At 36.2% G+C, this 24,796-nt stretch overlaps 1 protein-coding gene across 3 annotated transcripts in view; it reads right to left on the reverse strand.

Moving 5' to 3' along the window:
• The window catches only part of HELZ (helicase with zinc finger), a 133,780-nt gene that overhangs the window by 54,945 nt on the left and 54,039 nt on the right, over nt 1–24,796 (reverse strand). The window contains exons 14-21 of one of the 3 annotated variants that reach the window (XM_080681333.1): nt 23,511–23,844; nt 22,275–22,405; nt 16,512–16,691; nt 15,866–15,967; nt 8,492–8,670; nt 4,836–4,954; nt 3,405–3,550; nt 2,043–2,190 (exon numbers count right to left, since the gene is read on the reverse strand). In XM_080681333.1, the coding sequence (XP_080537459.1) occupies nt 2,043–2,190; nt 3,405–3,550; nt 4,836–4,954; nt 8,492–8,670; nt 15,866–15,967; nt 16,512–16,691; nt 22,275–22,405; nt 23,511–23,844 (1,339 nt within the window). Of the gene's footprint in view, nt 1–2,042; nt 2,191–3,404; nt 3,551–4,835; nt 4,955–8,491; nt 8,671–15,865; nt 15,971–16,511; nt 16,692–22,274; nt 22,406–23,510; nt 23,845–24,796 lie in introns of all 3 variants that reach the window. The other 2 variants (XM_080681332.1, XM_080681334.1) reach the window with 2 other exon arrangements.

The raw sequence follows: 24,796 nt of genomic DNA on the forward strand, positions 1-24,796 counted from the left end.
TGGTACCACTTGCTTTAGAACACTTGCCTCTCTCTGTCAGCACTCACCCTACCATGGCTGGTTTCCTAGATCTGAGTTTCACCTATACATGCTCTACCCTCAAAAAAAGTCCAAGCATGCCTACACTGGTATTCAAACTTGGAAAATCTTGCCTATAAACCAATGAGCTTCTACTCCCAGCCCAAGCAATACCGATAGCACTCTATCAGCCCCAGTGAACAAGGATTAGTTTTTGCCCCTTGAAGAAAAAGCCCCCGGGCTCTTTTCACTGGAGTAACTCACAGAACTAAAGAGAGTGACTAAACAACCATGATCTAGTGGTGAAGTTCAAGGTGGCTTCACATTTCTCTAAAGTTACATATTTAATATTTAAAGTTCACACAAATCTTTGTGTTTAAAATATGAAAAATATTTCTTTACCTCCCCCCAAATTTTTTTTAGTGTATTGACAATCCAGGGTGATGCACCTTATTTATCCTATAGCTTGCAGGTTTCCTGGGAAACACACATATATGTCCCCATGAAGGAACAAGTGGCCCTGGCTGAGAAGCTGAGCCTCTGGCAAACACCAACCCTGCCTCAAGATCACTGTTAGGGCTCAGCTCTGACCCCAGGTGGCAAGGCAGGACCACCAAGCCTGCTGTAGCTCAAGCTTGCCTCTCCCCCTGTCAGCACTCACCCCACCATGGCTAGTTTCCTAGTTTCTAGGCCAGTGGTTTGCAACCGGAGTATAAAAGTAATAAAGAAAAACCTAGAGTTATTTGTCAATATTTCAAACATTTAAAGAAAAGTTTACCTTTTCTTAAAATTAAATGGCACAGACTAACTGAAATGTCAAGTTTCTTTGCTTTCAGCTAGGATTTTATCAAGTGGGTGCTATTGATTTTCTTGTACTAACTTCTAACTACAGGCCTCTGATCAATTTTTTAAAGAAAAGTGAATTGCTATTACATCATAAAAGCCATGTCTTTGAAAATAAAATGAGTAAAGAATGGGACTTAAGGAACAAAGCAAGATGGATATCGTAGATCAAGAGCAATTCCCCCAATGATTAACCAGGAACCTCCCCTCAGCCCTCCTGTGGGTTTCCTGAAGTCCAAAACTCCATGCACTGTGATGACCAGAACTTATCTAAAGGGTCTCTGGCTTGCTGGCCCCCTAAAGACTTCACCAACTTTTTGTCTGCTGCCCGATCTGACCCCTCATACTACTCACACACTTTTGAAATTAAAGTCACATTGGAAGAGGACCATATAAGTTGTAGCACATAACGGGTTAGCAACATCATCATCTCAGTCTGTGTGATCTCTCTGGAGCACAGGATTCTGCAATTCAAGTCTTACTCACTTAAAATTATATGTCATTTGAGTATGCACTATAAAATATAATCATAGTCTATTTTTAGATAGCTAACAATAATCCTATCCTATCCTATATAATAAAAGCATAATATGCAAATCGACTGAACGGCCCAACAGCGGAACGACCATCCAGGGCGGAGCAATGTGATTGGTCGGGGGCCCGGCCATCGCCTCATGATCGCCCCGCAGAGGGAGGCCCAGGCCATCGGCCGGTGGGGAGATCAATCGAGGGGCTCCACAATTGCCCCAAAGAGGGAGGCCCAGGCCACTGACCAGCAGGCTGCAACAGATGGGCAGGGCCTCCCTCTGCGTGGGAAGCCTGGGTCCCAGGTGCCGGAGGGAAGCCGGTGTTGGCAGCCGGGGGGAAGGAAAGCCTACTCTTGCAAAATTTCATGCATCAGGCCTCTAGTAACATATATAAAATAACACCAGCTTTTCTTTTCAATGAAGTCATGTATTTTGTATTTTATCGTAAGACAACATGTAATTCAAAGGTTTTGTTTCCTACAGGAGATTCATCTTAACCAATCAGTTACACAAGAAAGAACTTTACATACTATTTTCATGTAAATGAAGTCAACACCCAATAAGATGTCAACCCAAAATTTTAAATAAATTCTCTCAACAAGACCAGACTATGTGACTGTGAAATATTAACAATTTGCAAAAGAACTAAGGTACCTCTGCATTATTATAATAAGCTGTGCTATTTTTTTCTTGTACATCTTCCCCTCGAGCTGTAAAGAAAGTGAGTGGGTAGAAATCCTTGTGTGCTGGTTGCTTTCCACTGGCCATCAGTTTGCCCTCATAGAAGAGCTCAGAGGTGTAACTGCAGAAAAAGACCAAAATAAATAAGTAAAGAGCAATCTATTATCAAAATTCAATTCACCCATAAGAAAATAAATGTATCAGTCAATTCTAAAAATGTTGCTTTATGTCCATGATTAATTTTAATCCAAGCATCTAATACCAATGAGGACAAGATTTCCTCCAAAATCACAGCAATGACATCAGAATAGACTCCGAATTGCTAAATGAATTTAGGTAAGGTACAAAGCCAGAATACAGAAAGAAAAGGAATAAATGATGACAGTTCAATACCAGATGAGAATCTTGCTCTGTGAGGAAATGTGCTAGCTAGTATATTTTCTTGGTTAATACATTTAGATCATATACATGCAAACAAAGATATTCAGATATTGAAACAATACACACAACTGAAGGACATTCAAGTCTTCAACAACAAAATGAATGCATTTTGCAGCTAAAGATACCAGCTAGTACTTGATTCATCAAGGACTGCAGCAAATGACTGGCAACAATCACAAAGGAAGCACATACTGAGATATTAACAAAGCCACAGTTAAATCTAAATTTTTATATTTATTCTATTAGTTTCAGAGAAATCTAAAAATGGTTTTCAGATGACATAATCAACATTATTACATCATACTAAATTTTAAAACACTGTAAGTTTTTGGTTGAAGGAGGGGCTTTCCAGAGTGCTGGGAATGTTCTGTTTAATGATCTGGGTGCCAGTTACACGGGTGTACTCAGTTTATGACTATTCCCTGAGCTGTCACTTATGATATTTTTATTTTTATGGATGTGCATGGGTACTATATTTAATAGAAATCCTTTAAAAACTTTATTACTAAGTTTCATGGTTTTCCTTCTTCCCTTCCTTCCTTCCTTTCAGATTCCTTCTATAAGACAGACACAATACGCAAACCATTATGTAGTTTATCAACGTATTTATTTATTACATCACGTAGTTTTACATGTGTACTATATATTCAGTCACAGAAAAATATATCATAGCTAGTAGAGCCTAAAGTGTTAGTTTCCAGAATTGCCCTATTCTGTGAAAAATTACAGCTCTGACTTTTGAAGTTTCTTTTACAAACATACAAGTAAACATAATCTGCAACTCAGGAGACCATGTAACACTGCTGGGAATAATTGGTCCCTAGAAGTGTTGTTTTGAGTCCCCTCCAGCCAGATCACAGGAAGTGTGATACAGAAAGGGCAGTTCACACCTACTTGATGATAGCTTCATGGGAGCGGTAGTTCTCACAGAGGAGGATCCTGCATGGGAACTCAGCGGGGTAATGCTCATAGAGTCTATCAAGTAATGAAACATGGAGGTTTCTCTCCCTGGCAAACTCGCTGTAAACAAAAGGACTGAGCTGTAACAGACAAACATACAGAGAAAACTTAATTAAATATATGGATAGTATTTTTTAACCTACTCATTAAAAAATCCGCTATGCTGGCCCAGCCAGTGTGGCTCAGTGGATGAGCATCAACCTATGAACCAGAAGGTCACGGTTCGATTCAGTCAGGACACATGCCCAGGTTGCAGGCTCGATCCCCAGTGTGGGGCATGCAGGAGGCAGCCAATCAATGATTCTCTATTATCATTGATGTTCCTATCTCTCTCTCCCTCTACCTGCCTCTCTAAAATCAGTAAAAATATATCTTTTAAATCCACCATGCTGAAACTTCTGATGTACTAAACTTCAACAAGCAGAAAATATATTTTTTATGAACAATTTTACTACTATAAAGAATGAGGCTAAAATTTCTAACTTTTCATTTCACTATACCTACACTGACCTAGAGTTCCTACACATAGGTTAATAAAGGGCTCCTCCAACATAATAAATAGCTACTATTCAATAATTTCAAGAATGCAACCCATTGCATCACTGGGGGAGTCAGCCAATCAATTATTTCACTAAAACTGAACGGTGAGCTGGTAGGATATTTTGCATATGAATAAGTTTTTTTTAATAATTTGTAAAATAATCTTCTTTTTCTCATGACAAAGTATTAAAGGAGCCATCCTTGATTATACCTCTGACAGCTAAAAAACAAAATTAAATTACTTTTGGCAAAGAAACAAAAACAGAATTTGTTCCTCTACACATTCAACTCTTTCCTGGATGTCTTGACAGCTACAGCACTATATAGATTCAATCTTACCTGTGGCAGAAGAGATTTGTAAAACAGATTTTAATAGAAAAATTATATTTCTCCTCCATGCATAGTATGCAAATACATAAAATCAGACCTGGTTTTGAGACTTTGCCCATTATTTTTAATTAAGCACTTTGTTTGTTATGATAGCAAAAAATTAACACTACGGGAAAACAAACGTAGGAATAGGACTTGGGGAATTGTAAAAAAAAATAATTTAAATTTGCTTTATAAAAAAAAATAAGACTCAAATATTCATACTATAGAGAACTGAACTTCAAATTAACAAACATGAAAATGTCGTTAGATATTGTAGTGGGATTATAATTTTTCTTCAAAAATACCAGTATGTTTCACTATTAGTGCAGAAATATTTAAAGTACTTAAAGTATAATACATGGCACAATTTCATTGGGTATTTTAGAAAATAATATTAAACATCAACATATAATTCAAAGTTCCTTTGAATCTGATGATGCAGAGGGCACTTACCTGCATGTGGTCACCAGCCAATACAATCCGAGTGCTTTTAGTTGCTAATGCTAGAGGCATAATGGTTTCACACTCCATCGCCTGGGCAGCTTCATCTAACAGAATGTGCGTAAAAAACCCTACAATGTACACAGTAAACACAGTAAAGCATATTAAAACAGCAATAGAGGCCAGAGCAGTTTTGTGTGGGTTTTTTTTTTTTTTTTTCATTTCTGCTAAAGAAAGAGTTTAGTGTGCTAATTTAAGAGTTGTGAATCCTCAATTTAGAAAATCATCTATTTAAATTAGTATTTAAAAACCAGAGGTTAAGCCCTAACTGGTTTGGCTCAGTGGATAGAGCGTCGGCCTGCAAACTGAAAGGTCCCAGGTTCGATTCTGGTCAAGGGCATGTACCTTGGTTGCGGGCACATCCCCAGTAGGAGGTGTGCAGGAGGCAGCTGATCAATGTTTCTCTCTCATCGATGTTTCTAACTCTCTATCCTTCTCCCTTCCTCTCTGTAAAAAATCAATAAAACATATATTTTTTTTTAAATCAATAAAATATATTTTTTTAAAAAAAACAGAGGTTAAAAGGAATAACTATCTTACTCAGTAATAGATACATAAATGGCATCTGGTGCTAAAGCCCCCAATACTAATAGCTGAATCACTATACTTAAAGATATTTAAAATGCCAGATAGCAGCTCTTCACCAAAAAGAAAGGCTGGCAACTAAACACTAAGGGCCAAAGTCCTTTCACTATGTATTCGGTGAAACATCAAACATGAAACAATGGTAATTTCGTAAGTAACTTTAACCTAGATATGCATATTAGACATTAAAATAAAGAAAATCACACTCAAAATCTAATATAAAGAAGTTAAAATTTAATTTTAAAATCTTAAGATTATCTACTAGCTTATTCCCTCATTTGATTAGATTTAGTGTGTGTTCTAAGAGGCAAAAGTAGGTTTACGGTTGTGAATATGCAAAGTTTATTCTTGTATTATTAATTATTGTATTATTTTCTATACAAACAACTGTAAACCTACTTTTGCCCCACTCTGTATATATACACACACACACACACACACACACAAAAAATATATATACACACATACACATATATATATATATATATATACACACACACATATATATATATATATATACACATACATATATATATATATATATGTTTTTTAATCTAAGACCCTACAATGAAAATATCATGCCTGGGGGGAAAAAGACTAATAACAAATGTCAAAAAGTGTATTATCACAAGTGCCCCCGATGCAAACACCTACAATAGGAGGCATCCTACGTCTTGGTTGCTACTGCCACTCATACTGTGGCACAGAAATCTGTGTACAGAAAGGAGGAAAAGTCCCTTTTCCTCTAAAAGGGGGGGAAGAGGCAAAAATCTCCTTGCTGTCCCAATGTAGAGAAGGAAAAAGTTGTCCCCTACTGCCAACTCAATGAGGACGGAGGGGACCCTCTTTTTACTAACATAGCAAAGAACACAAAAGTAGTTTCTCAACAGAATAATGACATAAAACTCTGAGTTAGCCCTGACCGGTTTGGCTCAGTGGATAGAGCGTCAGCCTGCAAACTCAAGGGTCCCAGGTTCAATTCCGGTCAAGGGCATGTACCTTGGTTGCGGGCACATCCCCAGTGGGGGGTGTGCAGGAGGCAGCTGATTGATGTTTCTCTCTCATCGATGTTTCTAACTCTCTCTCCCTCTCCCCTCCTCTCTGTAAAAAATCAATAAAATATATTTAAAAAAAAAAAAAACAACTCTGAGTTAATCAGCCCACTGTGAGTTGGCCCAAGAACTTAGCCTCTACTTTCATCCCTATTTCTATAAATATCAACGAATTCCAAACAATCTGTTCATACAACTTTCTAATGCAGTAATAACTCTCAAAATCATCCATTTAAACAAATAGCTAAGGCTGACAATACAAATATTAATAACTGTTGTCTATTTACCCACAGTGGCCCAAGCAAGATATGGACACATGCATTTTTCTCCCTGTTGAAAGAATTGTGCTTCTTGTTCCACAAGACTAATTAAGGATGGTGATTATATAAACACAGAATTAAATTGGAGGGAAACGCTGAGACTAGTGAAAAATATCTACTGTTTTCATTAGATAATATTATAATTAAATAGAGCTAGGTTTGAATCAGGAACTAGATAAATCATTAAATTATTATACCTATTGCTTAAGCTAATAAAGGAACTTGAATTACTCAAACTAATTTAGCCTGAGCCTTGGTTTTCTTATCTGTAAAATAACCCTCCACAGTGTTAATATGAGAATTAAACACCCAGAACAAAGCATAGTTGACTTCTACTCAGTATTCTTCTATACGCTCGCTCTTCAAAGCCATTCTTTACTCCTTCACACAAAACTATACTGTTTAGGAGGTTTGGGTATTTAATCTGTATGGCAAATATGCAGAGTATAACCATAAAGTAATGAGACTGATTGTTAAATAAACATACCAAAATTTACATTTCAAATAAGTGTTGTTCCATTCAAAGAAGTCAGTTGGGAGGAAATATAACTCATTCCAATGATGCAGTCACTGTTCAAAACATTTTTGAAACTCTGCTTTTGTAACTGCCCTCACCAGCCAGCTATGAGCTGCATGCACAAGAAAATAAGTCTCATTACTGAGAGGCACGTCTTTTTTTTTTTTTTTAACCGCTAATGGTATTGCTCAGTTTGATCACCTGCCTACCTTATTTACCAGTCTCAGAAAGACTTACATGTCTCAAATATTTTGAAGCTTTTCTAAAATTAAATCTACCTTCAAAAAAAGAAAGTTGGCCACCATTCATTATTTAAGATAAAAAGAGGTTTATCAAGGGCCTCCAGGTTTCTATACCCTGAGCCAGGAATACCAGATGAACAGAATAGTCTCTACCTGCCAGGATGTTCAAAAGAATTTGTCACTGGCTCTGAAAGCAATTCCAAAAGGAGAGAACAAAAAAAGGTTGAGCCACGCCAACAATTATAATATGGCAGCAATAAATGAATATTCTTCCAAAGCAACTTATTTAAAGTGATACCATTTTTTGATGGTTAAGTTCTGCCATATTTATCAGAATTTCTTGTCACCTTACATCTGTACTTTGTATAACATCAGTTTAATTTTATATAGCTCCTGTCTTATAACAATCTCAATAGTATGCAAAAAAAAAATCGTGATCATTGTTCTGTCTACACTATACAGAAGTATTTTAAAGCAAAAACTTGAGAAACTGTAAAAAACACCAATATTGTCCAAATTTTTCACATAATCAATAGTAAATAAATACCATCTGATCAATTAGAGAATTAATAAAATAGCTATCATTAAAATGTCTAAAATGTCTAAACTAGGGGTTGACAATTTTCATTTTTTTGTAAAAAAAACAAACAATATATATTTTAAGTTTTCTTGGCCGGACAATCTGTTTTGCAACTATTCAACTAAGCTGTTGTAGCACAAAAGCATCTATAGGTAATAAATAGGTAAATAATTAGGCATGGCTATGCTCCATCCAATAAAATTTTATTTACAACCAAGACAACAGGCCACAGTTTACCAACCCCTGGTCTAGACTGAATGCAGAAGCCCTAGGCATTCAGAAACCCCCTATCTGTGTCTTGAGTCAGCATACCAGGTTCAAGGTCCAACTGACAGAGGTACTGGGAAGTATTCAATGTAACAACAACCACTCGGTGCTTAAGAATATCTTCTTTCTGTGGCATCTGAAAGGTGGAATGTGCGCTTGAGATCAAACAGTACTGATGCACAACTGGGTGAACAGTCTTCACCCAGCGATTTCTGAAATATACCCTATAAAAGAAGATAATATTATTTATTTGTATTTATTAAGTTCTTACCAGTATTTGATTATCAAAATAATGACATTATTATTTAAGCCTACAATATCTGGAAATTAGCAAATAAATTTGATAACCATTAACACTCTACTGGATTAGAATTTCACGTACAACTGTGACTTCCCCCTACCAAAAAAGATTCAAACAGAAAGAATATACACTACCATAAAATAAACATCTAATAATTTTTGTATTCATACTTATCTTACAAACAGAATGACATGAAAACAATTTCATAAGCATCAAATTTAAGTTCAAAGCATTGCCATTTGGGAATTACTTTTTTCCTAGAAAATTCTTATAAAAAATACTTAACTTACAACAGAATTACATGCATACAACAGAAATTAAAAAGTTAACTGCATTTCACTTTAGAATATATTCTTATAGCTATATTTATTTTTTTAATTTAATAAATCTTTATTGTTCAGATTATCACAATTGTTCCTCTTTTTTTCCCCCATAGCTCCCCTCCACCCGGTTCCCACCCCACCCTCTGCCCTTACCCCCCCACTGTCCTCATCCATAGGTGTACTATTTTTGTCCAGTCTCTTCCCGCACCCCCCACACCCTTTTCCCCCCCGAGAATTGTCAGTCCACTCCCTTTCTATGCCCCTGATTCTATTATATTCACCAGTTTATTCTGTTCATCAGATTTTTTTATTCACTTGATTTTTAGAGTCACTTGTTGATAGCTATGTATTTGTTGTTCATAATTTTTATCTTTACCTTTTTCTTCTTCTTCCTCTTCTTAAAGAATACCTTTCAGCATTTCATATAATACTGGTTTGATGGTGATGAACTCCTTTAGCTTTTTCTTATCTGTGAAGCTCTTTATCTGACCTTCAATTCTGAATGATAGCTTTGCTGGGTAGAGTAATCTTGGTTGTAGGTTCTTGCTATTCATCACTTTGAATATTTCTTGCCACTCCCTTCTGGCCTGCATAGTTTCTGTTGAGAAATCAGCTGACAGTTGTATGGGTGCTCCCTTGTAGGTAATTAACCATTTTTCTCTTGCTGCTTTTAATATTCTCTCTTTGTCTTTTGCTCTTGGCATTTTAATTATGATGTGTCTTGGTGTGGTCCTCTTTGGATTCCTTTTGTTTGGGGTTCTCTGCGCTTCCTGGGCTTATAAGTCTATTTCTTTCACCAGGTGGGGGAAGTTTTCGGTCATTATTTCTTCAAATAGGTTTTCAGTATCTTGCTCTCCCTGTTCTTCTGGCACCCCCATAATTCGGATGTTGGTACGCTTGAAGTTGTCCCAGAGGTTCCTTACACTATCTTCATATTTTTGGATTCTTTTTTCTTTTTGCTTTTCCGGTTGAGTGTTTTTTGCTTCTTTGTATTTCAAATCTTTGACTTGATTCTTGCAATCCTCTAGTCTGCTGTTAGATCTCTGTATAATATTTTTTATTTCATTCAGTGTATGCTTAATTTCTAGTTGGTCCTTTTTCATCCTTGAGGGTCTCGCTAAATTTATCGGCCTTTTCTAGGAAATTCTTGAAAAACCTTATAACTGTGGTTTTGAACACTATATCCAGTAGTTTGCTTTCCTCCATTTCTTTCATTCGTGATCTGTTTCTTTGTCTCTGCATTTTGGCTGCTTCCCTGAGTTGATGGAGTGGCTTTGTGTGCTAGGTGTCCTGTAGGGCCCAGTGGCTCAGCCTCCCCAGTTACCTGAGGTGGATACTCTTGATGCACCCCTTTGTGGGCTGTGTTCACAGTCTTGTTATAGTTAAGCCTTGACTGTTGTTGGTATCAGTGGGAGGAATTGACCTCCAGGCCAATTGGCTGTGAGGATCAGCTGTGTCTACGCTGGGAGAACTTCTGTGCTGGAGACACCCTTATGAGACAAGACTTGCAAAAGTCTCTGTGCTCAGCTTGAATGGGGCGGAGTCTCAGGGCGGAGCAGACAGCATTGGTTTCCCGTCAGTCCTGCCCTAATAGGCCCCAGTGTCCCCTGGTAATCACTGCAATCACCTCTGAGAGAAAGCCGCCCTCGAGTTCCGCCCGCTGCCAGACAGTCCAGTTTCTCCCTGAATGAGTCTCGGTCCCCAGAATCTCATCCGGAACTGGAATTCAGTGCAGTTGGGAGCTTTTGTCTCCCTCCCGCTTGAGAAAGCCAGCCACGTATTCAGTTGCCCACCCTCTCCGTGCTCGCACCTTGGTACCTCTGCCTTCCGAAGCTCCTCTGAGTCTCAGTGTGCTTTACTCTTTCCTGACAGTCCAGTTTCACCCCGTATGAGTCTGGGTCCCCAGAGTCTCGCCCGGAACTGGAGTTCAGCGCAGTCGGGAGCTTTTGTCTCCCTCCCACTTGAGAAAGCCAGCCGCGCACTCAGTTGCCAGTCCTCTCCGCGCATGCACGCGCGCGTCTCAGTACCTCTGCCTACTGCAGCTCCTCTGAGTCTTTTCTCTTTCCTTCTAGTTGTAGAATTTCCACTCAGCCAGCCTTCCTGTGGTTTTGGATGATGTGCGTTTTGTCTTTTAGTTGTAGTTTTGAAATTGTTATGTGAGGCAGCAGTTTAGGTGTTTAGCTATGCCGCCATCTTGGTTTCTCTTATAGCTATATTTAAATCAACCCCTAATGTTCTAGAAATTTAAAAATCAAAATAAATTTTGGACAATCAGAAAACCTTAAAAAATAGGATTTCTTCCATTAATTGCAAAAGAAAAATATTAGTAGGCTGCATGCAATAGGTTACTAAGATGGTACAAAAACAACCTTTCCATCTATCCACCCACTCACCCTCCTTGAAAAACTGTCTTCCCTCAGCTTCTATGACTCAACCTTCCGCTGCTTTCTTTCTCCCTCTCCAGAGTCGGCATCCTCAAGTCTTAGTCTTGGCTCTCCCCTCTTTTCAAGCTCTGTTCTCTCCCCCTAACAATCTCATCCAGGCCCTTGGCTTCAATAACCTAATGACTCACACATTTTTCTCTCTCTAACCAAGACCTCACCTCTGAGCTCCAGGATGCATATCTAACTCTTTATTCAATACTAGAGACCTGGTGCATGAATTCGTGCACCTAGGCCTGGCCTGCGGGATTGGGCCAAAACAGGCTCTCCGACATGCCCTGAGGGGTCCCGGATTGCAAAAGGGCACAGGCCAGGCTGAGGGACCCCACCGGTGCACAATCAGAGGTTGGAAGGGACGTGGGAAGTTGGCCAGCCAGGGAGGTACCACGGGAGGGTTCCAAGGTGTGTCTGGCTCACCTCACTCAGTCCCAATCAGCCAGACCCCAGCAGCAAGCTAACCTACCGGTCAGAGCGTCTACCCCATGGTGGTCAGTGCACATCATAGCAAGTGGTTGAGCAGCCTTAGCATATTACACTTTGATTGGATGAACGGACGACCAGACACTTAGCATATTAGGCTTTTATTATATAGGATTTGTCTCCTCTAAGATATTTCACAGGCAGCTCAAATATAAAATGCACATATACTAATCTCATGATCTTCTAAAATGGATTGTAACCCTCCATGAAATACTTAAAACTGGCTGTCTTCTTTTAAGCAAAGCAAAAAAAAAAAAAAAAAAAGTATTTAACAAATGTCCCTAAATAACCAATATCATTTCTTAAAGATGCAAAAATTTTAAACATGTTTTAAGTGTTAGTTTGAAAAATGTTAATCGGGTCAGCAAAGCAGAATTTACTTTAAAATGTATAAAAAAGTCCTAACTGGTTTGGCTCAGTGGATAGAGCGTCGGCCTGCGTACTGAAGGGTCACAGGTTCAATTCTGGTCAAGGACATGTACCTTGGTTGCGGGCACATCCCCAGTAGAGGGTGTGCAGGAGGCAGCTGATAGATGTTTCTTTCTCATCGATGTTTCTAACTCTCTATCCCTCTCCCTTCCTCTCTGTAAAAAATGAATAAAATATATTTAAAAAATAAATAAAATGTATAAAAAATCTCATTTTACCAGCTATCTAAAAAAACCACTTATAAATTATGATTACATTAATTTAATTAAAGTATATGTATGTAAACACATAAATTACTAGAAATTAAACTCTAAAATGTTAGTAGTATTTATCTACAGCTGATGAAATTAGTTTTTATTTTCCTCTTTGTTCTTTTCATATTTTCTTAAACATTTCATGTAAAATGGAAGTGATTCTTCAAATTATTCATTAAATCTAACTCCAAGCACTGCTTCTTTTTCAAAGAAAAGACAGAAATTGAAGTTCTAAGTCTCTCTACTAACTTTTTGTTCATCACCTTAGAAAGCTACCTCATGTTGAAGCTAGTAACAATACAAAGTTTGATCATTAGGTTTATCTTGCCTTAAAAGTACAATATTCTAGTGCTGGCTTCAGAAAGATTTAAATATTTTCTTGGTACTTTCATTTTGTGCAACATTTAAGGGAGACACTGTCTATAAGATTATTTAAAACACATTCAAGAACATTTTCCAAAATTGGAGAATTGATAGTTGCAAGTGACACTTTCAGGTTCATAGTATAAAATGTACCAAGTAATTTACTTATCTCTAGAAACAAACCATTCACATATCCCACATAAAGTATAATGATACTTAATATAGGAAACTGCCTGGTAATATAAAATTTTAATTCACTGAAATTTTATTCATATATTAAATTCATATTAATAACTTCCCCAAAAAAGTTATCACTTTAAGATACTACAGAATCAGAAAGACCTGATCCGAGAAGAAAATCTGCTTCTTTAAAAATCTATATAAAACAAATAGCTTCTATTTGCCCAAAAGCAGTAAATGCACACTCCATAATGCATTCTCCATAATCTCTATCCACTAAGTGATAACTATGCCAGTGCCAGATACCGATCTTCAGAACCATACATAGAACAGAATTGTGCTTTCCTCTCTATCCCACTTTAAAATCTAATTCTAAGGGAGTAAGAAGTAAAAACTGAAATTAAATGTAATCTAAAATGGTTTCTACAACCTCCAGCCCCAAATATTTTAACATTGACTCCTGGCAACTAATAGAATTTTATGCATTTTAACTGTAAGGATGCATATTTAAACATATTTACTGCATTAACTATTTAATGTTTATGAGTATTTTCACACTTTATCACATTTACCAAGCCTGCTCTAAACTATACTGTGAAAAAAGCAAACTCCTCATCAGTCCTACTCCATAGAGACACCACATCTTCAAGGTCATATGCAGACGCTTTATGCATTCTTGTATTCTTTCCCCTGCATTTTGGGACAATTCAGATAAAGCTCATCTCCCCAGAGTGCTCAGCCATTCTAATTTTCTCTATCCCATCTCCCATACCTTTCAAGTTTACTGTCCACTAAGAAAATTATAAATAAAACTGAGTTAATGTAGTAATAGATGGTGCTAATAAATCCTAACATTTCAATGTATTAATCCTCATATGAAATACATTCATGAGTTAATACTCATGAGTTAATAAAAGAAAAACTATCGTGAAAATGTAGGGCCACATTAAAAAAAAAATACCTGGGGAATTCAAACCTTTTCTTATTTTATTCCATTAGTAAAATGAAGTAACATAAAATTTGTATTTAAGTGTACTTAAATATTTTTCCATCTTGACTGAACCACTCCTGAGATTTGTGGGGAGGTGATAATTTTCTGCTTAGATGGCAAATTTCTGAATTGGGGCCATTACAACTATACATATACCCTATTGAAACATAACTTATTGTACATATTTAGATGCACTATATTTTGAATCATAACCACCAACACATAATAATTTTACAAGGGAAAGTTAAGCATAATGATAGTCAAATGATGGATTTTAATGTTTATCAACAACAGTTCTACTGCCCCACATGTCAAATGACCTATGCTATGCTAACCAACATTTGAGAAGCTTTTACTCCATTATTTCCAAGCCAAGTAGACCACGATAATTGAGATTGCTATGGTTCCCACAGAACACAAAAATAAACACACATGCACACACTCTACCAACAACAAAGCAAACAAACATCTCCATTAAATAAGTGCACTCATAGCAAAAATGCTACTAGCTATCCAATTTTCTCTTATGAGCTAAAAAAGATTAGAATCTGAAGCAAACTAGCTATTGACAAATTTAGCCACTGGCAAATACCACATTTTCATTTATAGTGATTGTATACATGTGATATTTTCTTATTAAACACAACTGAATTATATTGCAAATAATAATTTCTGCTCTAATTTCCAAGGGTGAAAACAAAGTATGATATAAAAACCTGTGTTCACAGGCTATGCCACTTTTTTCTCATTTGTTCTTTTTAATACAACTGCAAAATCATTCAAATGGCTTGGGTTATGAATATAAAGAAATAGCAAAATCTCATTTTTTCCATGCCTAGGCTCAACAAATAAAAAGTTAGTGAATTATGATTGAAAAGTGTGGTTAGAAATTAATTTTTAAACAATAATTGTATTCAAACAACACAGGACATGATATATTAGTTTATAAAATGGCAAACTAAACATTAATTCGTATAACAATGAAAGCAAATGGTATAATAAACAACCATCTAATGATTCTTTATTGTTTTCTGAAGAAAAGGATTTTATTCCCCCACAATCCTATATTTAAGTACTTTCATCTCCATATACACTGGAAGGACCTTTCTATATGAACCTAAAATTTTCTTGGACACTTTGTCTCGTAAATGATAAAAGTTGTAAATACCAGTCAATTACATTTTGTTGCAGAAATCACTTCAGTATTTCATGCTTCTCTAATACGTAGCTTTTATGAATTAACCTGCATGATCACAGTCAAAATCTTATTTCCATAAAGAACTATCATGCATGACTACTCTGCCATACAAAATATGCTAGAATTTCAATTACATTTTATGTAAATGATATTTATGATACTTCATCATAGTAGCTTTTAGAGGTACACATCAAAATCAGCTCAGACTATAACAACATTTTTACATACAAAACTTAAAAAAGGATGTCTTTTTCTTTACTTAATGTTTAAGATGTGAACAGTCAAATATTTTTCAATTTTCCTTTAATTTTAAATGGTTTCTTCAAAAGGCATTACCTCCAAATGCCAATGCAGAGTTAAAGATTTTGGTATTCTCAAAGTTACTAAAATCTTTACAGACACCTTTTCTTAAGAATAATAAAGTGTGATACAGATACATAATAAGCCTTAAAAAAATACCTGAGAGGTCTTGCCTGGGGATTGCCTGCTTCTACATAGGGATGTAAATAATCCTTTATGTAGAGATCAGCAGCACTATTAGAATGGGTGCAAATGAGAATCCTGCTGAAATAAATGGTGCAAATAAAAAGAATGATAAAACACAAAACTATTCAAGCAGTATAATACCAAAAAAAAAAAAAAAAAAAAAAAAAGCAGTGGCCATCTTAACATTATACATTTCCCTCAACCTACTCAGTAACCTCTACCATATTATTGAATAATGCTCTTAAGCAAACTGTATTACTCTTTATGCTATAACAGAAATAAGTCCCCTAAAATTACAAAATCTAACATATAAAATTACTTTTTAAAAATCCAATTCTTTGGTTCTAACATATAATCTAATTCTTTAGCAGACTTGGGGTTTTGCTGGCTATTTTAAAGCTATCATTCTCTATGTTGTCAATTTTTAAAATAGTATGTTTTAAGAGAATTCAAATTTTAGTGTTTTGGGATTTGAGTGTAGGTCTTTTTCTCTTTTGTATTTTTTAAAACGTTTACAAACTGGAAGAAAATTTTCTTGCTAGCCCTCACTTTGAATTCCGAACAAGGACAAATGCTGTGCCCTAGTAATGAGATCGGAGCACACCCCTCACCATCTCACCTCGTCTCCTGTTGCTGGAGTATGTGCTTTACAGCCTGAGCTAGCGTGAAGGTTTTGCCTGTTCCGTAGGGTCCAATGATGAGAACAGGAGGCAGCTGTATTGAAAGTGGAGTTGTAATGGCTAGAACAGCTTCTTTCTGTTTTGCATTTAGTCGAGGATCCAACTGTTCATCCCATTGTCTGTAGAAAATAAAATTTTTATTACTTTAAACAAGCACATCTTACTAATAAACAGAACACAACATACAAGTATCCTGAATTTCACTGAACCATTAAAAATACTGAAATTAAAAAAAATACTGAAATAACATAGCATCTATAAAAATCAATGCTTATTCTAAAATTATTTCTTAGAAAATTACCCAATTTTACTATGTTGATCAAAAGTCACTTTAGTTATGTTGTCCTATTCCAAGTGCAAAAAGATAAGTAACCTAAAGACATCACACACTATTAGTCTAGTTTCTGCCAAGTCTGTATAGTAATGACAATGTCTTTAAAATGTAGATACCCTCTGTGACATAAAAGCATCAAATAACCTTTTTTTCTGGTAATAATGAAGTAGTAGTTTCTTTGCATAGCAAATAAAATGCAAAAGGGAAACTAACTGATTTCCAAATTCCAATCCATTCAAAGACCTCTTAGTAACGTTTAAAATAAGGGGAAAAGAAAAAACCTGTATGTCCCTAGTTAAGAGATATCAAACTTTTACGAAGTTCTTAATTCAGAAAACAGCAGTTTTTTTAAAGGCTGAACAACATGAAATGTTCTCTAGCATTTTCACGCGCACAAATATTAGACATATGTCATATTTTTCAGGATAGAGAACACCTGTCATGGCAGCACAAATGGCTGCTGTAATGAGATCCAGCTTCCTAGTGTCCCTTCTATGACTTGGCTAAGTTTTGAAGATTTAAATGGACAGCAGATGCTGAGAGGGATCAAACCAAGTGGAGAACCAACAGCATTCTTTCCCATAACTAAAATTAAAATACTAAATATCGCAACAAGTATGGTAAAAATGATAGGGATGTGAACCAAAATAGGAAGGGTGTGTAAAGAGACTTAGATGATGTGCAAAGTGAACACAAAATAAGCCTGAAATGGGAGGACATGGTGTAGTGAAAATTCCCTCTGTGAGGCTGTACTCTACTTAAATCAGAAGCTAGTTATTTATGGGTAATCTTCTTAACACTTTGTTTTTAAAAATTATTGTGATAGATCATTTCAAACAAACAAAATTCTCCTAAAAATGTAAAACTTTAGAAAATAAACATTGGCCATTTAAGCATTCCATTACTTATTTTTCTGAAATTTAAACCTTTCTAGGTAAAAAACAAAAGGACTCTGACCAGTGGCACTCAATTTCCTATAAGCCAGTCACTAAAGCTCAAGCATTTTACTCCACAGAGTTAAGCATTAACCAACGTATTTCCTCATAATTCTGTCAGTCCCCGGCAATGTTTCATCTTCTACAAAGGAGAAGTTGCTTTAGGTGATTGCTAAGTACAGATCTAGTACACGTGGCAGATACTGTGGAATGGTTATCCCCACACCATCCATAGCAGCCTTTCTGCCTTTCCTCTATTGAACCTAGATAGCTAAATACTCCATTTCCCAGCCTCCTCTGCAGGAGACCCAATTCTGGTCAATGAGATGTAAGAGGAAGTTCTTCAGAAGAGCTTCTGTACTCAATAAAACAAAAACAAAGCCTCACTAGAAGAAAGCCCTTTCTGCTACTTTACCTTCCTCCTTCACCTGGCTGAAATGAGCTCATGGCAAATAAAACTGCAGCAGCCATCTCGTATTGGTGAAGCAACAGGCACAGCTTGTTTTTTCAAGAAGAAAACCAGTATGTTGTGTATGGCAGAGAGGAGAGGAGAACCGTTGTCCTTGGTGGCACTCCAGCTCCTGCACTAGCCCTGGACCACCTACCTCTGGGCCTCTATCTCTACATGTTGATGCCACAGTTAGGTCAACACCTGAGTTACTATGATTCTGTGATACCTGATCCCATGGTTCCTTTGTCTTTACATGGAGATAGCATACTTGCATCAGATGGTTATTGTAAAGATCAAATGAGATAACGCATACAACCTTTTTAGAAAAATAATTTGAGCAATAAGTGCTCAATTAATGTTTGTTTCCATTACTATAATATTTTCTAAGGATTTCAAAAAAATGAGATATAAGTTGACCAGTAAACTTTAAAAAAACAAGAAAAAGTTTTAAAATCAACCTCTAATCTTTCAAATTCAGGGATTTTAATGATCTTATTAATGAAGAGATATTAGGTTTTTTATATATATAAATATAAGAGATTAAATGACAGATTTATGGGTATAATTCTAAAATATTTATTTATATAGCCCATTCTACTTATCAATTGTTTCAGTGTAAATAAATGCTTCAAAGCAGATCAGAAATTTTAACAATGTTGGTCAACTCTGAATAAAACAAATTGTCTTTATTTATTGTGCCACCTACTAAATAAAGGGAAGAAGATTTACAATATACATGCTGATAAGAGTCATCTCTGATTTTCACAATTTAAAATAATATAAAGTCTCCTCAAATTTATTCTGAATAAAATAAGTGTTATTTTATTCCCTGAACCAAATTAATTCAAAGTTCTTTTTTTATCCTGGTCTAATGCACTGTTATAATTAATTTATATACCACATGCCCAAGAATAATTTCTCAACTTCTATCTTATTCTAGGAAAAATTTTAAATGGCTAGTGGTTTCTCAATATGTCCCCAGACCCAGATATATTTCAATTACTATTTGTAATAATAGTGCTATGGACTCTCTTCCTACTTAAAAGTTTTCTGCCACTTGACATTTTCTTAGTTAACTTTTACAGTTAATACTTGCAGTCTGGGGTATTGAATACATTGTCATATATAATTTTCAGAAGTGAGCATATACAGTAAATGCCTAATAATACTGGCATAACCTCACATTTGAAACCCTAATATTTCTTTAAACTTGAAATTCTTATTAATTTAAATGTGTCCTATGTTAACAATGTGCAAGGCCCTGCTAGAGATTCAAAAATAAATAAGATGTGGTCTCTTCCTTTAAAAAACTCAGTGGGTACTAGACTTTGGGGGGGGGGGGGCGGAAATCACTTCATGAGTTATACAAATGTGTAACAACGGTACACCTGAAACAAATATAATAATGAATTTCAACTATAAGTGAAAATTTTTAATAAATTTTTTAAAAGTTCAGAATCTAATGAGAACAATTGACATGTAAAAAATTAATAAAAATTAATTTGAGAGAAATTATGCTTGAAAACACAAAATTAACTGAACCTAGCACACAGTAGGCACTCTATAAATATTTGTTCAAATATTGAAATGAAAGGATAAGATTTATCTACTTGAAGAAGAGAGCATTTGAGATGGACTAAATCTTGAAAAAAAAATTCAATAAATCAACATTTAACACAGATTACTTCAGGGAGAGAAGATCACTTACAGATGAGAAGACAGAACTGGGGAGGGGAAAATGTGGAGTTAAATGGGTATTAAGTTTCAGTTCTGCAAAATGAAAAAGTTCTGCAAGATGAAAAAGTTCAAAGTTCTGCAGATTGACTGCACAACGTGAGTATACTTAACACCACTGAACTACACACTTAAAAATGATTAAGGACCGGCCGGTGTGGCTCAGTGGTTGAACATCAACATATGAACCAGGAGGTCATGGTTCGATTCTCAGTCAGGACACATGCCTGGGCTGCAGGCTCGATCCCCAGTTGGGATGTGCAGGAGGCAACCGATCAATGTTTCTATCTCTCTATCCCTCCTTCTTCCTCTCTCTAAAATCAATAAAAACATAGTTTAAAAAAGGAAGATAAGAAGGCAAATAAGTGTAGGACAAATTAGGGGATTTAGAAGGAAAAAGAGGGTTTCAAGTAGAAAAAAGGAAAAGACACTGAGAAAATACTGTTCGAAAGCACTGTTAGTGAGACCACATAATAGTTTAGTACCAGCTGCTCAGACTTTATATACATATCAAGAGAAACCTTTAAAGATATATAAGAAGGGAAATAAAATTATTATTTTAGTAAACTCACTCTAAAAGAAATCTGAGGGCTGGCCCCAGAGAACAGGGACACAGACAGCAGGACAGAAGACCAACTAGAAAGGACTGAAATAGTCCAGCTCTAAATAAAACCTGGGCTGTAAGGATAGGAAGAAAGGGAAGGATGCAGAGACACTGAATCAAATGAGACCTGGGAAGTTGTCACTGAATTTCTACAATTAGTAGATCAATGATTACTTTCAGGAGAGTGAGGAAGTAAAAAACAGAAATTACAGAATGAATAAAGCAGGCGTCCTCAAACTACGGCCCGCGGGCCACATGCGGCCCGCCGAGCCGGGTGCCGCTACCTGTCCTGCTTAGCAGCCGACTCGTCCCGAGCCCGCAGTGCGCAGAGGAATTTGTTCATAGTTTATTTTTTAAACTATAGTCCGGCCCTCCAACGGTCTGAGGGACAGTGAACTGGCCTGCTGTTTAAAAAGTTTGTCCGGCCCCTGGAATAAAGAATACTGGAAATATGTAGACTATTCCTGCTCAAGAAATGGGGCAATAAAAAGAAAAATGGGGATACAATAGTTAGGGTAAGTAAACAAGGGACAAATTATTTAGTCTTCGTATTGAAAGGCATATTTTGTTTTGTTCTGTTTGTGAGGAGAATATATGCCATCTCTAGGCCTGGCACATAAAACTTCCTATATGATGTTCTGTGCTTTCTTCCCCCGTCTGCCAACTGGATGCCAACACCCAGGGTGACATTGGAAACCCCTTACTGATGATACCAGAGCCTCCATCAGAGATGGGAGAACCACCCTACCATGATTGGATTGACAAGTGATAAATAAACTTCTCCTGTGTAGAGCAACTGAGATTTAAAAAAGCTGGAGTGAGCTGAGAGGAGCAGGGGCCACGAGGATAAAACCCAGTGAAAAGGACGAAAAGAAAGATATAGTCACGCAGGCATCACCGCTGTTATTCTGGAAACAAAATAGAAGTATCATATTTAATTACACTGTGTAAAGAAGTGCCAAATAGAATTTAAGCAGAAAAATATTTACACAACCATTAACTTGAGAATGGTTTCTGAAATGATATCTTCTATGGCACTGTCTCCATTTTGCTAAATTACAAAAATGTCTCCAATATTCAAAAATTTTTTGAAATTAGTTACTTTAAACACTATAGAAAGGCTCTAATTTTCCCATTCAACTACTCAGACATATTTCTAAATTGCTTGTTATCCTATAAAGGCTGTTGAGAAAAGCAATAGAACTCATTTAGATACTGAGGAAAAGTAAATAGATGATGGACTTCAAATGTTGCATTCTTTTACTCTCATTTTTCAACTAATAAAATGTCTTCTGAAGAATACAGAGAAACTTTTTTAAAAAATATGTTTTTATTGATTTTAGAGAGGAAGGGAGAGGAAGAGATAGAAACATCAATGATAGAAATATCAATGATGAGAGAGAATCATTGATTGGCTGCCTCCTGCATGCCCCCCACTGGGGATCGAGCCCACAACCCGGGCATGTGCCCTTGACTGGAATCGAACCTGGGGCCCTTCAGTCCGAAGGCTGACTCTCTATCCCTTGAGCCAAACCAGCTAGGGCCAGAGAAACTTTCTTACAAAGGTATGCCTGAGTTATCTGGCACAGACATTTAATTTAGCATTAGCATAACGTCCTTTAATGAGATATCTCCTTTTTGTACCTGTTGGGACTCCAAGGTATGGTTGGAGTCATAGTGACGTCTGGAAATAAAACCCCATTGTCCTTGATCCTGTCTAGTGCATAATGCATTTCACAGAGGGGTAATCGATTTAATTGAAATTGAAGTTCAACCTGAAACATAAGATTAAAAATAATTTTTTAAGCATGAAAGTAAACATCAACACTTGTAGCTCACTAGAATATTTTGTAAAAATAATCTTTTAGGGGAACCAAGTTTAGAGATTCTTTTAAAATACAATTATATTCTAACTAGATGCCCGATGCACGAAATTCATGCATGGGTAGAGTTCCTAGGCCTGGCCAGCAATCAGGGCTGATCTGCAGGGCGACCAGCAGGGCGATCAGGCGGGGGCGGGGGTAGGGGGGCCGCTGGCACCCGCCTTGGCAGGCCTGGGGCATGTGGGCTGGGGGCAGCTCCTGTGCTAAGTGTCTTCCCCCTGGTGGTCAGTGCACATCACAGCAACCAGTCATTTCACCAGTTGTTTCGCCATTCGGTTGATTTGCATATTAGGCTTTTATTATATAGGATATTATATAGGATAATAATTATCATGGCTAATGTTTGCTTAGTTTATTTAGGGCCAGGTACTATAATGAACACTTTACATATATTATCTCATTTAATAGTACCAATAATGTATATACTATTATTAACCTCATTCTACACCTAAAAAAACTGAGGCACTTGGAAATTACTTAAGCTCTAAAGGTTATTTGATTACATCATTCCTATCAAGAACACATTTGCTACCATCAGTAGAACATCTGTGAAATATCATCTCTCTAGTGATAAAACCAGCCCTTAAGATACTATCAACTTCTATTAATAAACAATATTCACTATGTTATGGTTAAAAGAAAATATATTAGCTTTCCAGTTAAATATAGCACCTGAACACACAGTTCAGCAAAGAATCCAAAGATAAAGAGAACAGGAGCAGATACAACTTCAGATGAGAACTGTCCCAGGGTGTAACTTGGTTTCTATCTGTTCCTCCACTGCTGATTTTAAACTCTAATCAGAAAACTTGACCTTGTATAAATCTGGAACATTTCAGATGTTACTTAGATTAAAGAGAATTGTTTTTCTCTGAGAGTTACCAGAGGTTCAATTCTCCACCCATTAGTATAATTCTTTGGGTTATGGCAGAAGAAGGAAAACCAAACCAGAAGAGTATCAGCTGATAAGGAGACTGTTGCCACACTTGAAACATACCTCTGTGTCACAGTCAGGCCGAAGATTAAGTTCTTCACAGCATTCCCTGGATATCCTTAAAAATATATATTCTTTTGTTTTTTCTTCAATAGTAGCTTCATAAACCTTCTCTTTGGTTCCCTGGGTCTGTATTAACTTCTCTTTAGGGACTGGTAATAAATAAACAGCATTGACTTTGGTCATCACAAGCCGTCCAGCCAAAGTATCTTCAGAAAGTGTTTCAGTAAGCTTAAAGCGACCAAAAAGTTGTCCATTCTGAGCATACTTTGCACCTCCAGAAACTCCAGTGAGCATGAAGCTTGCCAGAATCTGCAATTGCACTTTAAGATTGAACCTAAATCAGAAGTGGAAAACGAGTTTGAATATTCTACGTCAAAAACTTAAAAACCAGAAGAGTAATACAAAATAAATCAAATATAAACATACAAAAAATTAAAACTCTACTGGGCTACAAACTACATACTGTCTGACTTTAATCCAACCTGGAAACAAAGAAAACTGTTTTTTTAGTGAATTAACTCTCATTCAGTAACCAGACACGTATTAAGTTGTGTTGAATACACACAATTTTTAAAGTATGAACATTTAAAATGAAGCTAAGTATGATTTTTTTAATAAAATGAAATATTACATAAAAGTGTTTAACCACACCATTGGGACAAATAAGGCTTTACAATCACCGAACCAGAAGGAAAGGCACTGCATGAAAACTCAATGGACTTTCATTAAACTGATGTTCTCCAAGTGAATTTTACCAAAAAATTCTAACCATAAATTTCTCTTTCAATGAATAACATTTCTCTGTGAATAACATCCAAAATAAATTCCCATTCATGGCTACATGAAGGCAAGGTTCAACCTTTCTAAAGACCCTTACTACAAACTTGGCCAAACAGCCCTCCAGAAATATACCAACGTTGTTTGCCACCAGTGCTCATTTTGTATTGCAGATATTTTTAGGCCCCTCTTAAAGTGGCTTGAAGCTATTCCAAGATGCTCTTGTAGTAAATTTTCATCTACTTAATTTCTTGATCAGAATCTGACCTCCACAAATTTGTAGGGTTCATTCTTTTTTCATTCAGATAAATTTCTACTTAAAAACAATAATCCATAAGCTTATTGATATTTAGTTATAAGTTCTAAAGTAATGTATATGGAATAATTTGTAAACTTTAATAAAATATTAAACAAACATAAATTAATTTATAATATTTTCTAAATTTCTGGTATGGTATTCCAAAATGATCTCTTAAGATTGCTGTCACCCACCCCGTGGGGCTCTGTGG

Source organism: Plecotus auritus (assembly GCF_963455305.1).
Source record: "Plecotus auritus genome assembly, chromosome: 7".
Taxonomy (NCBI): domain Eukaryota; kingdom Metazoa; phylum Chordata; class Mammalia; order Chiroptera; family Vespertilionidae; genus Plecotus; species Plecotus auritus.